The sequence below is a fragment of the Bos taurus genome, chromosome 22 (assembly GCF_002263795.3).
Source record: "Bos taurus isolate L1 Dominette 01449 registration number 42190680 breed Hereford chromosome 22, ARS-UCD2.0, whole genome shotgun sequence".
Lineage (NCBI taxonomy): Eukaryota > Metazoa > Chordata > Mammalia > Artiodactyla > Bovidae > Bos > Bos taurus.
In genome coordinates, this window is record NC_037349.1 from 43,373,478 (window position 1) to 43,394,633 (window position 21,156).

The window sequence follows — 21,156 nt, forward strand, 5'->3', positions numbered from 1 at the left end:
GGGATTCTCCAGGCAGGAACACTGGAGTGGGTTGCCATTTCCTTCTTCAATGCATCAAAGTGAAAAGTGAAAGTGAAGTCGCTCAGTCATGTACAACTCTTAGCGACCCCAGGAGCCCACCAGGCTCCTCCGACCATGGGATTTTCCAGGCAAGAGTACTGGAGTGGGGTGCCATTGCCTTCTCCACTATATACAATTTTTTCTACTTACATGTATGTGTGAAATTCCATGTAGTGGTAAAAGATTTTAAAAATGATAAAAATGTATAGATGTGTTTGAATGTATTCAAAATAACAGTCAAAGAAATGAAGCTACGTAAAAACCAATGCATTTTTTTCTTTAGGTACTTGAGAAAGATACTTACTTTGGAGCATGCTTGCAATTGGTTTCCCATAACCTCTAACCGTGATAAGAGTCTATCTTCATCTATTAAAGCCTGTTAAAGAAAAATGAAATATAAATAAAATCCCAGAGTAGTTAAAAAATAACATATATCAAAAGGTTGCTACTGACAAAAAAAGACCTAAAAATCACAAAGTTGACCAACATTCAGTTTAAAATGATAAATTTTCAATATTTGTTCATTAAGAAATAACTATGCCTTTGTCTGCTACATAATTTTAGTTTCAGTTTAATAACCATCTAAGGGATATTGAGCTGTGCTTAAATGCTTTATGAGTATAAAGGCAACTGGAATACCTGCCAACTGGTATCTGAAGCCTCTTGGGTAATGGCTAGCAGCCTCTGAAGCGTGGCTAACTTCTGTTCCAACATCTGTTCCCGATGTAAGGCCTCCTAATATTATAAATCACAAAAGAAATTCTAATAACCTCAGCATGATTCCTTTGACAATTATTACCACATTCTGAAAACATTCTTGTTTCACATCCTACAGTGTATCTTGCTTTCAAACCTGATAAATCTACTTAGTATAATATATTTAGCCCACATCATTTTAACCCAGATGGTGCAGTGTTAAAGACTCCACCTGCCAAGGCAGAAACTGCAAGAGACACGGGTTCAATCCCTGGGTCAGGAAGATCCTCTGGAGAAGGAAATGGCAACCCACTCCAGTATCCTTGCCTGGAAAATCCCATGGTTAGAGAAGCCTGGCAGGCTAGAGTCCATGGAGTTTCAAAGAATAGGACACAATTGAGTGCGCACAGGTGCACGCACACACACACACACACTCACACACAGATCATTTTAGCCTATTTGTTGAGAGGTACTGTAAGTAGTGCTGTTAGGGGTGCTCTCGCTGCAACTTCCTCTATAACAGGAAATAGGTCATCTGTTTTTGTTTCTTTAACTGTCATTCACAAGAATGAGTTTAAAAGAACAAAATCTAGAATAGAAAAATCCAACAAATGATACAAGTCTGCATTATATATACATATATACATATATACATACATACATATATATATATATATACACACACACACACATACATACACACACAAACGTAAGTACGAGGCCAAGTGTTAATTCAATGTAATTGGGAGTCAATGAGTTAAATAACTATTTGGCAGCTCCAAAGGAATATTGTTCCAGAGAAAGACATTGGCAAGCAAAGCCTTATCTCTAGGTCACTTGTTAACATTTGATAGCTGTTAAGAAGGTCTCCTTTACTGCAAGCCAAGGTGAAAATGCTCACACAGCATTCAGTTGTGGTTCTGGCAAAACTTTAAATTTCACTTTGTTCTATTCCTGTCATTATCCAAAGAAGAAGATTTACTACCCTAAGACCTCTGAGCTACATCAACTGAGAAGTGTATACTTCAAACATAGCACTTGAGGTTTAAAGCATGCATTTATTGCTCTCCATATCCTTGATAAATAATGATTAGGGAAAATCTGGCCTAATCAGAGTTAGAGCAACTGCTTTTTAATATAACTCTGAAAGTATAGATTACGGACTCTAATAAAAGTCATACCACCTCAGAACCCACATTAAAATACAGCTTACACTTAAAAGTGACTAGGTGCTAAGTTTATTTTAAGCTTCTAAAACATTCCTAATATCCAGGAAATTGCACTAATGACACAAAAAGTTTTACTTAAAAACAAAACCAAAAACCCAGCAAACAACCATTACTTCCACTAGATGGTGTAATTTAACCTTTTTTACTCAATTCCATTTAGAGTTTCATAACTCCATGAACCACATCCTAACAGATACCTAACACTTCCAGGAATGGTTGATTAGTTCTGAGACACGAAATGTATCTATTTCAGTTTTTATTCAAAAGGTTTACAACTCACATTAGGACTTCAGCAATTCCAAGAGATGTTTACAGAAAAGACAAGCCAGTATAATTTTCTCTCAAAGAATCAGAAAAAGAACAGTGAACGATTATGCCACTATGAACATTCAAAGAACTGACAAAAAGGTGGAAATGAGAGAGCTAGAATGAGAGCGTTAGAGTCACAGTTGACAATGAATAGTAACTATAGTACATAGCCCTGGGAATCATTTTACCCATAGAAGCCCCATATTTCTCATATGAAAAATGAAGGTTAGAATAGATTAATCTCAAAGTTTCTCCTACCTCAAGACATCGAGAATGAACTTGTGGACACTGAGGGAAGGAGAGGGTGGTGTGAATTAAGAGAGCAGCACTGAAATATATACATTATCATGTAAAAACAGAGAGCTAGTGGTAAGCTGCTAGGGCCCAGTCTGGTGCTCTGTGACAACCTAGAGGACAGGGATTCAGTGGGTGGGTGGCTGACTGGGGTCGGGAGGGAAGCTCAAGAGAGAAGAGTGTATGTACACGTATGGCTGATTCAAGTTGTTGTACAGCAGAAACCAATACAATACTGTAAAGCAATTATCCTCCAAATAAAAATAAAATAACAAAAGAGGTGAGAAAGTGAAAAAAAAAAATGTCTTCTACCTCAAAAAATAAGAGAGAGCTAGGTCAATTAAGGGAGAAGGCAATAGCACCCCACTCCAGTACTCTTGCCTGGAAAATCCCATGGACAGAGGAGCCTGGTAGGCTGCAGTCCACGGGGTCGCTAATAGTCGAACACGACTGAACGACTTCACTTTCACTTTTCACTTTCATGCATTGGAGAAGGAAACGGCAACCCATTCCAGTGTTCTTGCCTGGAGAAACCCAGGGACGAGGGAGCCTGCTGGGCTGCCTTCTATGGGGTCGCATAGAGTCGGACACGACTGAAGCGATTTAGCAGCAGCAGCAGCAGGTCAATTAATGTGACTTCCTGCTGAATGGTAAACAACTACCAACATGTATAGCATACGTTCTACATGACAGACATTGTTCTAAGCGCTTGACATGTTTGTTTTTTTTTCCTTTTGGCCATACCACTTGGCTTAGAGGATCTTAGTTCCCCAACTAGGGATCAAACTCGGGCCCTTAGCAGTGAAAGCACTGAGTTCTAACCACTGGACTCCGAGGGAGTTCCCTGTTTTAATTCATTTATTCTTTACAATTTTGTGATGTAAGTGCTACTATACATATATCATGGATGAAGAAAGTGAGGCACACGAAAGTTAAACAACTTTTCCAACAGGTCCAAAGTTAAAGCCACAGATCAAATCCAGGGAATTCTGGATAGAGTCTATGTTCTCTAACCTGAAAGTGTGTGAAACCACTTTTCAAATCAGGGGGAAGACAAGATCTGATTAATACACTGATAATTTTCACATATGTGTTCATTTTTAACTGCAGTAGGACTGCTCTTAGTGATTGATCTATAGAAGAATGGAGGGACCCAGGGTCACTGGTTTGGTCTTATCATTTTAAACAAAAGGCAACTGAAGACGTACATATATAAAATGAATCACCCAAGGTCACAGAACTAATTTAGTATGCATCAAGATACAAACTCAATCTCTAAACTCCTGATCCGGAGTTTTCCTTAATCATGCTCCCTATGATATGCTCTTCAGATATTAAGAGCATATATAGATATGCTCTATAGATATATATCTATATATATACATATGGTTCTATAGATATAAAACCATAATTCAGTCGAAATCTATCAAAATCAGAAAGAAAGAAAAAAAAGAAAGAACAATCACTTATATTTTTTCTCGAGATTTGTATGTTCTTTAACTACAAGAGCCCATTCTACAATAGTATCTGTCCTGTCAAGAAATCTTTCTACAGCCTGAGCAGCACAGAACAGTATTTATGGGCAGAGACTCTGAGGTCTGACTTGTCTTTGTTCAAGTCCCAGCTCATTCACATACTAGGATGTGATACTGTGCAAATTATTTAAACTTCCTGTCCCTCAGTAAGTCCATCTATAAAAATGGGTATAAAATATGTATTTTATAGGATTTTTGTAAAGATTAAGTGAATTAATATAGGTAAAGTGCTTGACTAGAGTCTGGGATATAGTAAGTGTTATATATTTACTATTAATAGTTAATATTTTGTGTGCTGAGTCGCTCAGCATGTCCAACTCTTTGCAACCCCATGGACTGCAGCCCACCAGGCTCCTCTGTCCATGGGGATTCTCCAGACAAGAGTACTAGAGTGGGTTGCCATGTCCTCCTCCAGGGGATGTTTTCAACCCAGTGATCAAACCCAGGTCTCCTGCACTGCAGGCGGATTCTTTACCATCTGAGCCACCAGGGAAACCCAGTTAATATTTTAATGGTTCATATTATTTGCTATTATAGCTATAAATAGCACCCAAAATCTCTCCAGGTTTAATTTTATATAAAACTCACATTTGGATAAAGAAACACGGTGGAATTTCTTCATATTTGAAGGAAAAAAACTTCTCTTGTATAGAACCTTATCTTCTCCAGACTTAACAATTCTGACTTTTTAAATCCTATTTTTTTTATAAAAACTATTTTTAATTCCTTTTTTTACTTTGAAAATGTATTTCCTTTGTATTTGTATGTAGCCAATATTTCTATAGCCCATATTTGTCAACTAGCAAAATCAAATCTAAGTTCTGCTTTTAAAGACAAAGAAATCTCAAGATTTACTTTACCTGAAGATACTGAGAAAGCTGGAATAGTTCCTGAGAGTACATACTTGGAGTGTTAGCAGCAACCTAGAAACAAAAGGACATACCATCAACAGTCACACAAAATATTTGCAGAAGATACTAAAGCCAAACCAAGTCCTTGAAATGCCTATTTACTGAAACGTGCAAAATAAGTAATTTTTTCAAATTCTATTTTTCTAATTGATTTCCTTTAGTTTTCAAAATATTTCTGCTCTGTGTCTAGAACCTATAGATGGTATTGTATTATAGTGATCAGTTTGAGATTTACAACCCGGATGGTACGACAAGTGCTATCCATGAAAACATTCTTGATAAACCAAATCACAAACTTATAGCACAAAGGCAATATAGCCTTTTCTTTACCCAGAAATAATACCTGCTAAATCAACAGATCTACAGTCTTTCCTTTAAAATACACTGTTAAATAGTTCTTCAATATGTTAACAAGTCACAATTCATATAGAAGTAGCCATCTTCAAAATGATATTTGTATGTGGGGGCTGTGGGGGAGGAAGCAGGACACGAAATACAATACTTTGTCCAATGGCCAGAGGCAATGAAAAATGGTTTACCTTTTTTTTTCCCTTTTAATGATAGGTAGGTTTTAAGAAGAAAAAGATGGGAAATAATGGTGTTCAATAATGGTGTTCAAACACTATAAGTCATAGCAGAAATGCTTAGAATGCAAGAGTATGGGAAGAAATAACTATAAAGGGTTTCTCCTGGGTGTGAAATACAGAACCATAGCATTATTAAAAAAAAGAGAAAGGCACTAACAGGTTGCTGTAACATTTTCAATACTGTCCTAGCCTTGTATATTAACTTACTAGTAATGTTAACAACATCATTCCTTATTAAGCTCAGAAAGTCTATTTTTAAAATTAATATTCTAAATAGAAGACAAGAGGTGACATTATTATTTTTTTAAAGTTAGTCCTGAATAAGCTGCTGCTGCTGCTGCTAAGTCGCTTCAGTCGTGTCCGACTCTGTGCGACCCCATAGATGGCAGCCCACCAGGCTCCCCTGTCCCTGGGATTCTCCAGGCTACAACACTGGAGTTGGTTGCCATTTCCCTCTCCAATGCATGAAAGTGAAAAGTGAAAGTGAAGTCGCTCAGTCATGTCTGACCCTTAGCATGGACTGAAGCCTACCAGGCTCCTCCGTCCCTGGGATTTTCCAGGCAAGAGTATTGGAGTGGGGTGCCACTGCCCTCTCCCCTGAATAAGCAGGGCCACTATTTACTTCTAAAATGATTCTTGGTATTGCTGAAGTTGATGATTAACCACGCTTACTTCTAAAAAAGGAATCTAAGAGATAACTTCAGTTTCAGGTAGGCTTTCATTCTTTATCCAAATGGAAAGGAAAATAAAAAGGAAAATATTTCTCCCAATAGCTCCGCTTTAATGCCAAAAGATACAAATGACTTTTTTTTTTTTTGCTATCGAGCAAGAATACCTACTGTTTAATACACTGTTATTTCTAAACAAAAGAAAAAAATTTTTTCTAATAATTAATTAATGCAAAGTTTCTGTCCAAGTCAAGTAAATTGATCTTCAAGGACAATAAAAGAGCAATTTATGTAAGCCTGTACTTCTGTTTTATTTCCATGTGTAAGTATATTTTGAGTAAATTATCTAAACACAAAGCTTTAACAAATATTTCTAGGCAGAAACATATTTCAGAATAAAAAGTAGTAACTAATACTTCCTCCCTATAGCTAAGAGTCAGCCACTAATTGAGATAACAAAGGCTTTTTCCTTAAAAAACATCCATCGTACATTCTCTAGTTACTGAAGATCAGACTAGAATAACTATACAGCCAAATGCACTCTTACATTTTGTTATAAAAGAGAATTAAATTTCTAGGTAAAGCATATTTAAAACAAACAAAAACATTTTCAAAAGCAATACAGCTGAATCAGTTTGGAAAAAAATAATCATTAGCAACTTACTTTGTCAACAGGACTTGGTAATGGAGCATGGATGACACTGAAAAGTAAAATTTAGAATTTTTATCTAACTTTCTGACAAAAGAGGAAAAGAGTATGACAGTATGAGCATATTTTAAACCCCGAAGTTGTTACACTTTCTTTCATTTAATTAAAAGAATGCATTATTTGTTATCCCTCATAAACATACATTATTGTTGGAAAATAAGGTAATAAATACACAAACCTTTTACACAGTAATATATTTCTAAACACAAATTCAAAATCCAAAATACATTAAATGCCCTTGCTGGATCTACTATTAATGAGGTCTATGGTGAATTCCTTGGTTATAGGAACTAAACAGAAAAGAAGCACTCCTTAAACTATCCATTTAAAATTTTGTAACATGTAAATTAAGTTCTTTTAAAATTAAGTAGTCCTACACAGAAAGTCTTAAAAAGCAAAGCTCTACAGTAAAGAAGGTTAGAATCTGGAAATATGTTCTAGTGGAGTACAACTTTAGCAATCAAAACATAAGTACTATTCTTCTCTACCCAGCTACCTCACACACTTACAAGTTTGTATGTAGTCATGAGGCTAAACTCAGTATATCACTTTGAAATTAAACATTAAACACACTATCACTTGGTACTAACACCCTTTTTGGCCTTGTAGAGTATAAAAGAGGCAGTGTTGTGGAGAAGTTAAACATGGGGCTCAAAAGCCATACTGACTGGGTTCAAATTTTGGCTCTACTTAGCCAGGTGTACAATCTTGAGCAAGTTATCTAACCATTATAGGTGTCAGCTTCCTCATCCATAAAATGGAGATTATCATAAAATTAACCACATAGGATTACTGTTGAGTATTTTAATGTGCTGCTGCTGCTGCTGCTAAGTCGCTTCAGTCGTGTCCGACTGTGCGACCCCATAGATGGCAGCCCACCAGGCTCCCCCGTTTAATGTGCTAATATAAATAAAAAGTTAAAACAGTACTTGTTATAACAGTACCTTATAATAAGACATAGTAGCACTTGATCAGTACTACCACTCCCTTGAGAACAGAGCAGCTATGGAAGCCAGGGTTCCTGCTTAAAATGCCCTGTAAGATACTGTAACGTGAGTGTGAGTGTGTGTGTATAGAGGTGGGGATGAGGAGGTGGGGGGGATGGGAGCAGATGGAGCACAAATCAAGGCTGCCACTCATGCCCCCTACCAGTTGTTCCTCACTCCATATCCAAGAGGCCAATCGAGTCACAGTCAGCTTGATGGTTGATTAGGTAAAGTTTTTAGATTCAGCTGGTTCATCGGGTAAGTTCCTGATGAACTGATCTTGCAGGACTTAAAAATAGGAATGGAAATTCTGATTTCACTGTAGTAACTACAAACCCCTAAGAAAAATTTCAATTCAATTAGTCACAAGGACACTAAGATGCTGAATAAAATGGAATATTAAGTACTATCACCCACCTCCCTTCTGAGCCCCCATAGTATGCTATACAGACTCCCACCAAGACCATATTAATCCCCTGCTCTGCTTCTCTGATTTTACATGTGTTCTCAGACACTCTGAACAATTCACCCCTGCACCTCTAGAAACCATATGTGGTGCCTACTGAAGGTTTAAAAAGGTATATACTATTTTAGTTTTTCTTCTCTGCCCCATAAAAATGGAACAGATGTTTTAAATATTAGTTTCTTTTTCTTGATTTTATACAAATAATAAATATTGACTATAGAAAACATGTAAAGTAAAGCATGAGGAAATAAATAAAAATTACCTAATGTCAAAGCAAAAATAACACCCAGTTGTGGACGTGACAGATGACAGAAGCAAGGTCCAATGTTGTAAAGAGCAATTTGAATGGGAACCTGGAATGTTAGGTCTAGGAAACAAGGCAAACTGGAAGTGGTCAAACAGGAGATGGCAAGAGTAAATGCTGACATTCTAGGAATCGGTGAACTAAAATGGACTGGAATGGGTGAATTTAACTCAGATGACCATTATATCTACTACTGTGGGCAAGAAGCCCTTAGAAGAAATGGAGTAGCCATCATAGTCAACAAAAGAGTCCAAAATGCAGTACTTGGATGCAATCTCAAAAACGACAGAATGATCTCTGTTCGTTTCCTAGGCAACCATTCAATATCACGGTAATCCAAGTCTATGCCCCGACCAGGAATGCTGAAGAAGCTGAAGTTGAACGGTTCTATGAAGACCTACAAGACCTTCTAGAACTAACACCCAAAAAAGATGTCCTTTTCATTATAGGGGACTGGAACGCAAAAGTAGGAAGTCAAGAAACCCCTGGAGTAACAGCAAATTTGGCCTTGGACTACAGAATGAAGCAGGGCAAAGGCTAATAGAGTTCTGCCAAGAGAACACACTGCTCGTAGCAAACACCCTCTTGCAACAACACAAGAGAAGACTCTACACATGGACATCACCAGATGGCCAACACCGAAATCAGACTGATTATATTCTTTGCAGCCAAAGATGGAGAAACTCTATACAGTCAGCAAAAACAAGACCAGGAGCGGACTGTGGCTCAGATCATGAACTCCATATTGCCAAATTCAGATTTATATTGAAGAAAATAGGGAAAACCACTAGAGCATTCAGGTATGACCTAAATCAAATCCTTTACGATTATACAGTGGAAGTGAGAAATAGATTTTAAGGGTGTAGATCCGATAGACAGAGTGCTTGATGAACTATGGACAGAGGTTCATGACATTGTACAGGAGACAGGGATCAAGACCATCCCCAAGAAAAAGAAATGCAAAAAAGCAAAACGGCTGTCTGAGGAGGCCTTACAAATAGCTGTGAAAAGAAGAAAGTGAAAAGCAAGGAAAAAGGAAAGATATACCCATTTGAATGCGGAGTTCCAAAGAATTACAAGGAGAGATAAGAAAGCCTTCCTCAGTGATCAGTGCAAAGAAGTTGAGGATGGGAATGGGAAACAGAATGGGAAAGACTAGAGATCTCTTCAGGAAAATAAGAGATACCAAGGGAACATTTCATGCAAAGATGGGCTCGATAAAGGACAGAAATGGTATGGATCTAACAGAAGCATTAGATATTAAGAAGAGGTGGCAAGAATACAAAGAAAAACTATACAAAAAAGACCTTCATGACCCAGATAATCATGACGGTGTGATCACTCACCTAGAGCCAGACATCATGGAATGGGAAGTCAAGTCGGCCTTAGGAAACATCACTACGAACAAAGCTAATGGAGGTGATGGAATTCCAGCTGAGCTATTTCAAATCCTAAAAGATGATGCTGTGAAAGTGCTGCACTCAATATGCCAGCAAATTTGGAAAACTCAGCAGTGGCCACAGGACTAGAACAGATCAGTTTTCATTCCAATCTCAAAGAAAGGCAAGGAATGCTCAAACTACCTCACAATTGCACTCATCTCACACGCTAGTAAATTAATGCTCAAAATTCTCCAAGTCAGGCTTCAGCAATACATGGACCGTGAACTTCCAGATGTTCAAGCTGACTTTAGAAAAGGCAGAGGAACCAGAGATCAAATTGCCAACATCTGCTGGATCACTGAAAAAGCAACAGAGTTCCAGAAAAACATCTTTGGCTTTATTGACTATGCCAAAGCCTTTGACTCTGTTGATCACAACAAACTATGGAAATTCTTCAAGAGATGGGAATACCAGACCACCTGACCTGCCTCTTGAGAAACCTGCATGCAGGTCAGGAAGCAACAGTTAGAACTGGACATGGAACAACAGACTGGTTCGAAATAGGAAAAGGAGTACATCAAGGCTGTATATTGTCACCCTGCTTATTTAACTTATACACAGAGTACATCATGAGAAATGGTGGGCTGGATGAAGCACAAGCTGGAATCAAGATTGCCAGAAGAAATATCAACAACCTCAGATATGCAGATGACACCACCCTTATGGCAGAAAGTGAAGAAGAACTAAAGAGCCTCTTGATGAAAGTGAAAGAAAAGAGTGAAAAAGTTGGCTTAAAACTCAACATTCAGAAAACTAAGATCATGGTAGCCAGTCCCATCACTTCATGGCAAATAGATGGGGAAACAGTGGAAACAGTGGCTGACTTTATTTTTGGGGGCTCCAAAATCACTGCAAGTGGTGACTGCAGCCATGAAATTAAAAGACGCTTATGACCAACCTAGATAATAGTATGACCCACCTAGACAGCATATTAAAAAGCAGAGACATTACTTTGCCAACAAAGATCCATCTAGTCAAGGCTATGATTTTTCCAGTAGTCATATATGGATGTGAGATTTGGACTATAAAGAAAGCTGAGCACCGAAGAATTGATGATTTTGAACTGTGGTGTTGGAGAAGACTCTTGAGAGTTCCTTGGACTGCAAGGAGATCCAACCAGTCCATCCTAAAGGAGATCAGTCCTGAGTGTTGTATGGAACGACTAATGTTGAAGCTGAAACTCTAATACTTTGGCCACCTGATATAAAGAGCTGGCTCATTGGAAAAGACCCTGATGTTGGGAAAGATTAAGGGCAGGAGGAGAAGGGGATGACAGAGGATGAGATGGTTGGATGGTTGCTGCTAAGTCGCTTCAGTCATGTCTGACCCTGTGAGACCCCATAGACGGCAGCCCACCAGGCTCCCCTGTCCCTGGGATTCTCCAGGCAAGAACACTGGAGTGGGTTGCCATTTCCTTCTCCAGTGCATGAAAGTGAAAAGTGACAATGAAGTCGCTCAGTCATGTCTGACTCAGCAACCTCATGGACTGAAGCCTACCAGGCTCCTCCGTCCATGGAATATTTCAGGCAAGAGTGCTGGAGTGGGGTGCCGTTGCCTTCTCCTTCACCTTCTCCTCACCGACTGAATTGACATGAGTTTGGGTAGACTCCAGGAGTTGATGATGGACAGGGAGGCCTGGCGTGCTGCAATTCATGGGGTCGCAAGGAGTCAGACATGACTGAGTGACTGAACTGAACTGAACCCAATGCCAGCACCCAGATATAGCTGTTTTGGATACGTATCCTTTTCTCTGTAAATATGCACATACAAGGAAATGAACTTAATAAAGTCTAAATAGATGCATATGGTATTAATGGAAGTTTTTTTTTTTAATACAGTTTTCTTAGTGACCCAATAAGAATATTTTCTGTTCTCATGAAAATCTCTTTAATCAACAGAAGTCTAAAAATCTAGCAAAACATTCCACAAGATATATTTTGTACTTGACAAAAACTATTGTGGACTTAGGTGTATTTTGTTTGAATTATGCAAAGAGTTGATATGCAACAAGGAATTGTAGAAAAGAAAAACTATTATTTAGTGTCAAGGTGGTGGTATTATAGGCAATTTCTCTCATTTTTATTATTGGAAAACTATTTGTAAAATATAATACAATCAAAGAAGAAAAAAGAATCAGCTTTTTGAAAATAGTATACCCACTGAAAAACCTGAAAAAAAATTATATGATATCTACATAATGTATCTTAAACTCCAAACAATCTGGCATACTTAAAAGCATCTTGATTGCTAAAAAAATACTAGATTACAGTAACAGAAACACTATTCATCGTGTGCTCATTCTGAACCAGGTATTACACCAAATGCTTTAAGTGTACAATCTTGCTTAATCCTCCTTAGAAAATTTCTGTTCAATAGGTACCATTATTAACTTCCTTTTTCAAATGAGAAAAGGGAGGCCTGATCAAGTCACAGAATAGGTGGAGTTGGGCTTTGAACCAGACTGTTTATTTTTAAAGACCATTCTGACCTTCCTGCAACTCTAGAGAATTAATTGTCTGTTCAAAAATTCATCTTCTTCAGAAAGTCAGCTAGATTATGTACAATGAAACTGGCAGTAAAATTTTAAATGATGCTAACATTTAACTACATAAGAAAAACCAAACAAAGAGAAAGCAACAGGAACAAAGATGAAAAGCACTGGGGAAACAAGAGGGACAGGAACACAATTTACCAGCACAGACTTTGAAAAAATTCACATGCCCTACTGGATGGAACCTGAGAACAGAGATGACCCTTGAAGAAGCTGCTCAAAGCTTCTGAATCCATGACAGAAAAATCTCGTTAAATACAAACATCAAAGTCTTTAAGAAGCCATTCATTATTAGTCAATTAACAACACTCTTATTTTTAAAACCTTAACTCTTGACTAAGTCATATTAAAAACTAAGTCACATTAATGTTCCCAAAGTTAATTATATTTTAATAATTAAACTATAATTTAGAATAGGAAGCAGATTAATGTTTTAAATTTAAAATGTTTTAAAATTTGTTTTCTTCAGATATCCTAAAAGGTTAAAAACAAAAAAAATGGTAGTCTCTAACTGAAGCATAATACACTAGAGTCCTAATGAAAGCACCATCACAGTAACAAGAGGACTTCTCTTTGTCTCCTTTCTCCTTCTCTCTCTCCTACTCAGCACTCTACTGTACCTTCTCATCACTGTTGCTCTCAACCTCCCACCCTTAGATATTCATTTCTGCTTTTATAGGACAGAAAATACTTTGTTGGGGATAGAAATAAGCCTGTAGCATATTCAAGGTTTCCCTCTCAAAATTAAAAAATCCTCAAGTCTAAAGACTATTTTAAGTCCCTCTAACACTTAATAATAATCGTGAAAAGTACAAGATCAAAATGTATATATGTTTATCTTTTAACATCTGTATTTTATGAGCAAAATTCCCCTCTCAAGTTGTCTTCCTCTAAGTGACCTTTCCACTGCTTCAATTAAAAAAAGGAAAAAAAAAAAAAAAAACTACAGAATTGGAAAATCCCTCCAAAAACTCCCACCAATATAGACTACTGTGTCAACATCCTCAAAGTCCTGTAAGATTATGATACTGGCATTAACTTCACAGGCAACCATAGTTTAAGAAGTCATATGACACGCAGATTAAAAGGAATACAATTATCATTCATTAATAACTAGCATACTCCAAATAATCTAAAGAACTAATTTTTCATTAAAATATACATTGCAAATTTAATTCTGGAAACAAAATAACTGTGCTTTCTTATATATTATTTACTAGAATTATAACTAATGTGAAACTGAATTATATTAAACAGAAGTATATTATATTCCAAAAGCACTACATCAATTTTCTAACATTATTAGAATAATTCTGAAGTATTAACTGTATAATATCATCTGGAATATTATTAACCAATGTAATTAATACAGAAACTTCATAGCATTAAATTATACTCACTCTGAGCGGAGCCGGGCTTCCATACCATCGGGTAGAAAAAGTTTTATTGTGGAAACAATACACCCATGGGTAACTGGTTAAAACAAACAAATAACACGGATAAAATAATTGGTTAAACATAAATCTCTGTACCTCTCATATTAAACACATATTTTATTCTTAAATATAATAACTTCTGGGAAAGAAAATAATTTTGTTGGTTTAACAGCAATATTCATTCCCTTGGAGAAACTCATTCGTATCCATATTGAATCACAACAAAAAAGGCAGAATCACATACAATTGTCTTGAAAGTGTCCTAACCTCCAATGCTATAGCAATAATCAATAAAGTCATCTGAGTATATGGAAATATATAAATGAGTGTGGGGGGGTTGTACCTTCTCCCCTATATGCCAGTATAAAAACCTAAGTACAACTATTCCCCTAGTTTAAATTTTAGCCAGTCTTTACCCCTAAATCTCCTGTGCCCAACCTATAACTCCTATCCATATCTCACAAAACTCTAAAAATCTGTATAATAACAGCTTGGACTTCTACAACTCTCTGCTATTTAGTATCAGAGCTGTTAGTGAGAACTCCAGTCTGAAGTTACCAGCTCAGTATTTAAAATTATGGTTTTATTTTCTTGGTGGTTCTTCTTCCACCTCCAAACATCTTTATGTAACATTATACCAGTCACTCAGTGGACAGTTGCTTTGCTTCTTCCTTCCTCCTTCTGAAGATTTCAAGAGATAAAACCTCTTAAAAGCAGTACTTGTACAGAATATCTCTTTATTTTACAGAAAAAATTATTTCCATAGTTTAAAAGTTGATTTAAAAAAAATTCTCTATTCAGATACTATGTTCTTCAGGGTTCGAAGAGTTTTTGTATTTAGTTTAATAAACTCTAATTAAATGCTAATAGAAGCATTAAAAAAAAAAAAGCTAATGGAGGGAGGGACTTCCTTAGTAGTCCAGTGGCTTAGACTCTGCGTTCTTAATGTAGGGCAGCTTGGATTTGATCCCTGGTCAGGTAACTAGATCCCACACGCTGCAACTAAGATCCCACACAGCCAAATAAATATTTTAAAATATTTTAAAAAAACAAACAAAAGCTAATGGAGGGTGATGAAGATACACTACATCATGATTAGATTTGACCAACTGATGCAAAGAAATGACTTCTTAGAAAAGACCCTAATGCTGGGAAGGTTGAAGGCAGGAGAAGGGGATGACAGAGGATGAGATGGTTGGATGGCATCACCGACTCTATGGATATGAGTTTGAGCAAGCTCTGGGAGTTGGTGATGGACAGGGAGGCCTGATGTGCTGCAGTCCGTGGAGTCGCAAAAAGTCAGACATGACTGTGTGACTGAATGCAACTGAATTGATTAGAGGAGTGGTGGACATGTGATTGTATATATTTGTCAAACTCAGTGAACTATACGTGTAAAATTGGTATTGTAAGTAAATTACATCTCAGGAAAACCGACTTTAGAGAGCTAACACATTATGAGGGCAACCTGTTAAGTGATCAGGTTCATGAATTGTGAAGATAGCATTATTAACACTAAGTAATATGACTATGCTATTATCTGGAAATGCACACACAGTAAGCTTCAGAAATTTAGCATGGTTTATTCAATACTAATTTTAATAACTAATTTATTATATGTAAAGTGCTAGCTAGCACAGATTCGAGAATCATCTATGGTATGGAGCATCCTTCTAAACTCTCTGCCTAACATATAGCAATTACCGCTGCAAACTACTGACCTTCATTTCAGGCCCACCCTCTAGTTTTGCTATTGGTACCATGTGCGTATGTGTTAATCACTTATTCGTGTCCAGCCCTTTGTGACCCCATGGACTGTAGCCCACCAGCCTCCTCTGTCCATGGAATTCTCCAGGCAAGAATACTGGAGTGGATTGCTATTTCCTTCTCCTGGGGATCTTCCTGACCCAGGGATTGAACCCAGGTCTCTAGGATTGCACTGAGTGACTTCACTTTCTTTGTTCACAGTGTTGGACTTCCCTGGTGGCTCAGACGGTAAAGCATCTGTCTACAATGTGAGAGACCTGGCTTTGATCCTTGGGTTGGGAAGATTCCCTGGAGAAGGAAATGGCAACCCACTCCAGTACTCTTGCCTTGAAAATCCCATGGACGGAGGAACTTGGTACAGGCTACTATCCATGGGGTCACAAAGAGTTGGGCACGACTTCATTTTCACTTTCTTTTTTTCCTCCAGCATTGCAGGCAGATTCTTTACCATCTGAGCTATAGGGAAGTCCCTTCTATTGATACCATAGGTAAGCTTTACAAAACCAAGCTACCTGCATCTCCAAATTTCTTACTTTTCATAACACCATGACTTTTATACAAGCTGTCCTCTGTCTATGATGTCCTTTATCCCTTTGCCTGCATAACCAAAGGGTATTTATCATCCAGGATCAGACTTTTTATTTCCTTCACTCAGTCCACTTCAGTTCAGTTCAGTTCAGTCACTCAGTCGTGTTCGACTCTTTGTGACCCCATAAACCACAGCACACCAGGCCTTCCTGTCCATCACCAACTCCCGGAGTCCACCCAAACCCATTTCCATTGAGTCGGTGATGCCATCCAAGCATCTCATCCTCTGTCATCCCCTTCTCCTCCTGCCCTCAATCTTTCCCAGCATCAGGGTCTTTTCAAATGAGTCAGCTCTTCGCATCAGGTGGCCAAAGTATTTGAGTTAGCGATCCCCAGAGCCTCCTATTTCTGCTTATAAAACTAAATACACTGCATTGTGAATATCTACTATTTACACAATCCTCTTTGGGGGCAGCAATAAATATTGCTTCTCACTTTTTAAATCTGGTAATTAGCAGAATTATCTGGTATAAAGACAGTATTTAATAAATGCTCAATGAATATTTCCAAAAAACGTATCTCATTCATACTGGGTTGGCCAAAAAGTTCATCCTGGTTTTCTGTAATATCATATAGAAAAACCCAAATGAATTTTTTTGCCAACTCAATATTTTATAGCTTTCAATACTCAGGAGTAAAGGTATCATTACTTCAATACTCAGGTATCTCTTTCAATACTCAGTGAAGAAGATGAGCAGTGTTCATCTCCACTTGCAAAAAGCACCTAACTGCCTCCTTTTCTTGGCAGAAGACAGGGAGTGAATGAATTTATCCCAGCTTGTTGACTCCCCCAGAGATTTATTATAAACAACCTACAACAGAGGAGCACCAAACAAGAAGACCCAGAAATACTGACAATTTACCAATGTATTTAAATTGACAATAAATGTGTTTTTTGTTTTTAAAGGTGCAGAGAGTTACGAAGGACTTCTTTTGCCCAAACACATTCTAATGAAGCCCAGCAACTGAAACAATGTACAAATTTGTACGATGAACCAAGGGCTAATACTATCTGGGCAGTACAAGGGTGGTGCATTATTGAAAGCGGTTAAAGATCATGTCTGACAAAGCTGACAGTTTAGTCTAGCCAATCCTGTTTTTGGAAAGGTTCTTATGTCAACTAGGTAAACGAATGTATAGAAATGTTAGTTATCTTTTCAATCTGAAAAAGGCAAGTACTTAAAGCAACCAGACAAGAATGTTTTGTTCCAATACTTATATTACTGAGTGTATATACCACAGCCTTGTTAATTAAATGAAACTATGAGCCATGCCGGGCAGGGCCACCCAAGATGGGACGGGTCATGGTGGAGAGGTCTGATAAAACATGGTCCACTAGCGAAAGGAATGGTAAACCACTTCAGTATTCTTGTCTTGAGAACCCCCTGAACAATATGAAAAGGCAAAAAGACAGGACACTGAAAGATGAACTCCCCAGGTCGGTAAGTGCCCAATATTCTACTGGAGATCAGTGGAGAAATAACTCAAGAAAGAATGAAGAGATGGAGCCAAAGCAAAAGCAACACCCAGGTGTGGATGTGACTGGTGATGGAAGAAAAGTCCAAGGCTGTAAAGAGCAATACTGCACAGGAACCTGGAATGTTAGGTTCATGAAACAAGGCAAATTGGAAGTGGTCAAACAGGAGATGGCAAGAGTGAATGTCGACATTCTAGGAATCGGCGAACTAAAATGGACTGGAATGGGTGAATTTAACTCAGATGACCGTTATATCTACTACTGTGGGCAAGAAGCCCTTAGAAGAAATGGAGTAGCCATCATAGTCAACAAAAGAGTCCAAAATGCAGTACTTGGATGCAATCTCAAAAACGACAGAATGATCTCTGTTCGTTTCCTAGGCAAACCATTCAATATCACGGTAATCCAAGTCTATGCCCCAACCAGGAATGCTGAAGAAGCTGAAGTTGAACGGTTCTATGAAGACCTACAAGACCTTCTAGAACTAACACCCAAAAAAGATGTCCTTTTCATTATAGGGGACTGGAACGCAAAAGTAGGAAGTCAAGAAACCCCTGGAGTAACAGCAAATTTGGCCTTGGACTACAGAATGAAGCAGGGCAAAGGCTAATAGAGTTCTGCCAAGAGAACACACTGCTCATAGCAAACACCCTCTTGCAACAACACAAGAGAAGACTCTACACATGGACATCACCAGATGGCCAACACCGAAATCAGACTGATTATATTCTTTGCAGCCAAAGATGGAGAAACTCTATACAGTCAGCAAAAACAAGACCAGGAGCGGACTGTGGCTCAGATCATGAACTCCATATTGCCAAATTCAGATTTATATTGAAGAAAATAGGGAAAACCACTAGAGCATTCAGGTATGACCTAAATCAAATCCTTTACGATTATACAGTGGAAGTGAGAAATAGATTTTAAGGGTGTAGATCCGATAGACAGAGTGCTTGATGAACTATGGACAGAGGTTCGTGACATTGTACAGGAGACAGGGATCAAGACCATCCCCAAGAAAAAGAAATGCAAAAAAGCAAAACGGCTGTCTGAGGAGGCCTTACAAATAGCTGTGAAAAGAAGAAAGTGAAAAGCAAGGAAAAAGGAAAGATATACCCATTTGAATGCAGAGTTCCAAAGAATTACAAGGAGAGATAAGAAAGCCTTCCTCAGTGATCAGTGCAAAGAAGTTGAGGATGGGAATGGGAAACAGAATGGGAAAGACTTAGAGATCTCTTCAAGAAAATTAGAGATACCAAGGGAACATTTCATGCAAAGAAGAGGTGGCAAGAATACACAGAACTATACAAAAAAGATCTTAATGACCCAGATAATCACAATGGTGTGATTGATTACTCACCCAAAGCCAGACATCCTGGAATGCAAAGTCAAGCAAGCCTTAGGAAGTATCACCACGAACAAAACTAGCGGAGGTGATGGAATTCCAGTTGAGCTATTTCAAATCCTAAAAGATGATGCTGTGAAAGTGCTTCACTCAATATGCCAGCAGTTTTCATTCCAATCCCAAAGAAAGGCAATGCCAAAGAATGCTCAAACTGCTGCACAATTGCGCTCATCTCACACACTAGCAAAGTAATGCTCGAAATTCTCCAGGCCAGGTTTCAACAGTATGTGAACTGTGAACTTCCAGATGTTCAAGCTGGTTTTAGAAAAGGCAGAGGAACCAGAGATCAAATTGCCAACATCTGCTGGATCATGGAAAAAGCAAGAGAGTTCCAGAAAAACATCTACTTTTGCTTTATTGACTATGCCAAAGTCTTTGACTCTGTAGATCACAACAAACTGTGGAAAATTCTTCAAGAGATGGGAATACCAGACCACATGACCTGCCTCTTGAGAAATCTGTATGCAGGTCAAGAAGCAACAGTTACAACTGGTCATGGAACAACAGACTGGTTCCAAATCAGAAAAGGAGTATGTCAAGGGTGTATAGTGTCCCCTTGTTTATTTAACTTATATGCAGAGTACATCATGAGAACTGCCAGGCTGGATGAAGCACAAACTAGAATCAAGATTGCGGGGAGAAATATCAATAACCTCAGATATGCAGATGACACCATTATTATGGCAGAAAGTGAAGAAGAACTAAAGAGCCTCTTGATGAAAGTGAAAGAGCAGAGTAAAAAAGTTGGCTTAAAACTCAACATTCAGCTTTTCGGCCGGAACCGCCATCTTCCAGTGATTCGCCAAGATGACCAACACAAAGGGAAAGAGGCGGGGCACCCGCTACATGTTCTCCAGGCCTTTCAGAAAACATGGAGTTGTTCCTTTGGCCACATACATGCGAATCTACAGGAAGTGTGATATTGTAGATATCAAGGGAATGGGTACTGTTCAAAAAGGAATGCCCCACAAATGTTACCATGGCAAAACTGGAAGAGTCTACAATGTCACCCAGCATGCTGTTGGCATCATTGTAAACAAACAAGTTAAGGGCAAGATTCTTGCCAAGAGAATTAATGTGCATATCGAGCATATTAAGCACTCTAAGAGCTGAGATAGCTTCTTGAAATGTGTGAAGGAAAATGATCAGAAAAAGAAGGAAGCCAAAGAGAAAGGGACTTGGGTTCAGCTGAAGCGCCAGCCTGCTCCACCCAGAGAAGCACACTTTGAGAGGACCAATGGAAAGGAACCCGAACTGTTGGAGCCCATTCCCTATGAATTCATGGCCTGATGGGTGTAAAAATAAAGACGTGGACTGTGCAAAAAAAAAAACAACTCAACATTCAGAAAACTAAGACCAAGATAGCATCTGGTCCCATCACTTCATGGCAAACAGATGGGGAAACAATGGAAACAGTGAGAGACTTTATTTTAGGGGGCTCCAAAATCACTGTGGATGGTGACTGCAGCCATGAAAATAAAAGACGCTTGCTCCTTGGAAGAAAATCTATGACCAACCTAGACAGCATACTAAAAAGCAGAGACATTACTTTGCCAACAAGATCCGTCTAGTCAAAGTTTTGGTTTTTTTAATTAGTCACGTATGGATGTGAGAGTTGGACAATAAAGAAAGCTGAGCACCGAAGAATTGATGCTTTTGAACTGTAGTGTTGGAGAAGACTCTTGAGAGTCCCTTGGACAGCAAGGAGATCAAACCAGTCCATCCTAAAGAAAATC

General features: G+C 38.2%; 1 protein-coding gene and 1 pseudogene across 34 annotated transcripts in view; one reads left to right on the plus strand and one right to left on the minus strand.

Moving 5' to 3' along the window:
• The window catches only part of SLMAP (sarcolemma associated protein), a 152,048-nt gene that overhangs the window by 52,431 nt on the left and 78,461 nt on the right, over window positions 1–21,156 (minus strand). For all 34 annotated transcript variants that reach the window (XM_059880060.1, XM_010817801.3, XM_010817803.3 and 31 more), the window contains exons 4-8: window positions 14,148–14,220; window positions 6,954–6,990; window positions 4,984–5,046; window positions 700–795; window positions 365–436 (exon numbers count right to left, since the gene is read on the minus strand). In XM_059880060.1, the coding sequence (XP_059736043.1) occupies window positions 365–436; window positions 700–795; window positions 4,984–5,046; window positions 6,954–6,990; window positions 14,148–14,220 (341 nt within the window). The remainder of the gene's footprint in view (window positions 1–364; window positions 437–699; window positions 796–4,983; window positions 5,047–6,953; window positions 6,991–14,147; window positions 14,221–21,156) is intronic.
• LOC782021 (large ribosomal subunit protein eL21-like) lies at window positions 20,187–20,785 on the plus strand (annotated as a pseudogene).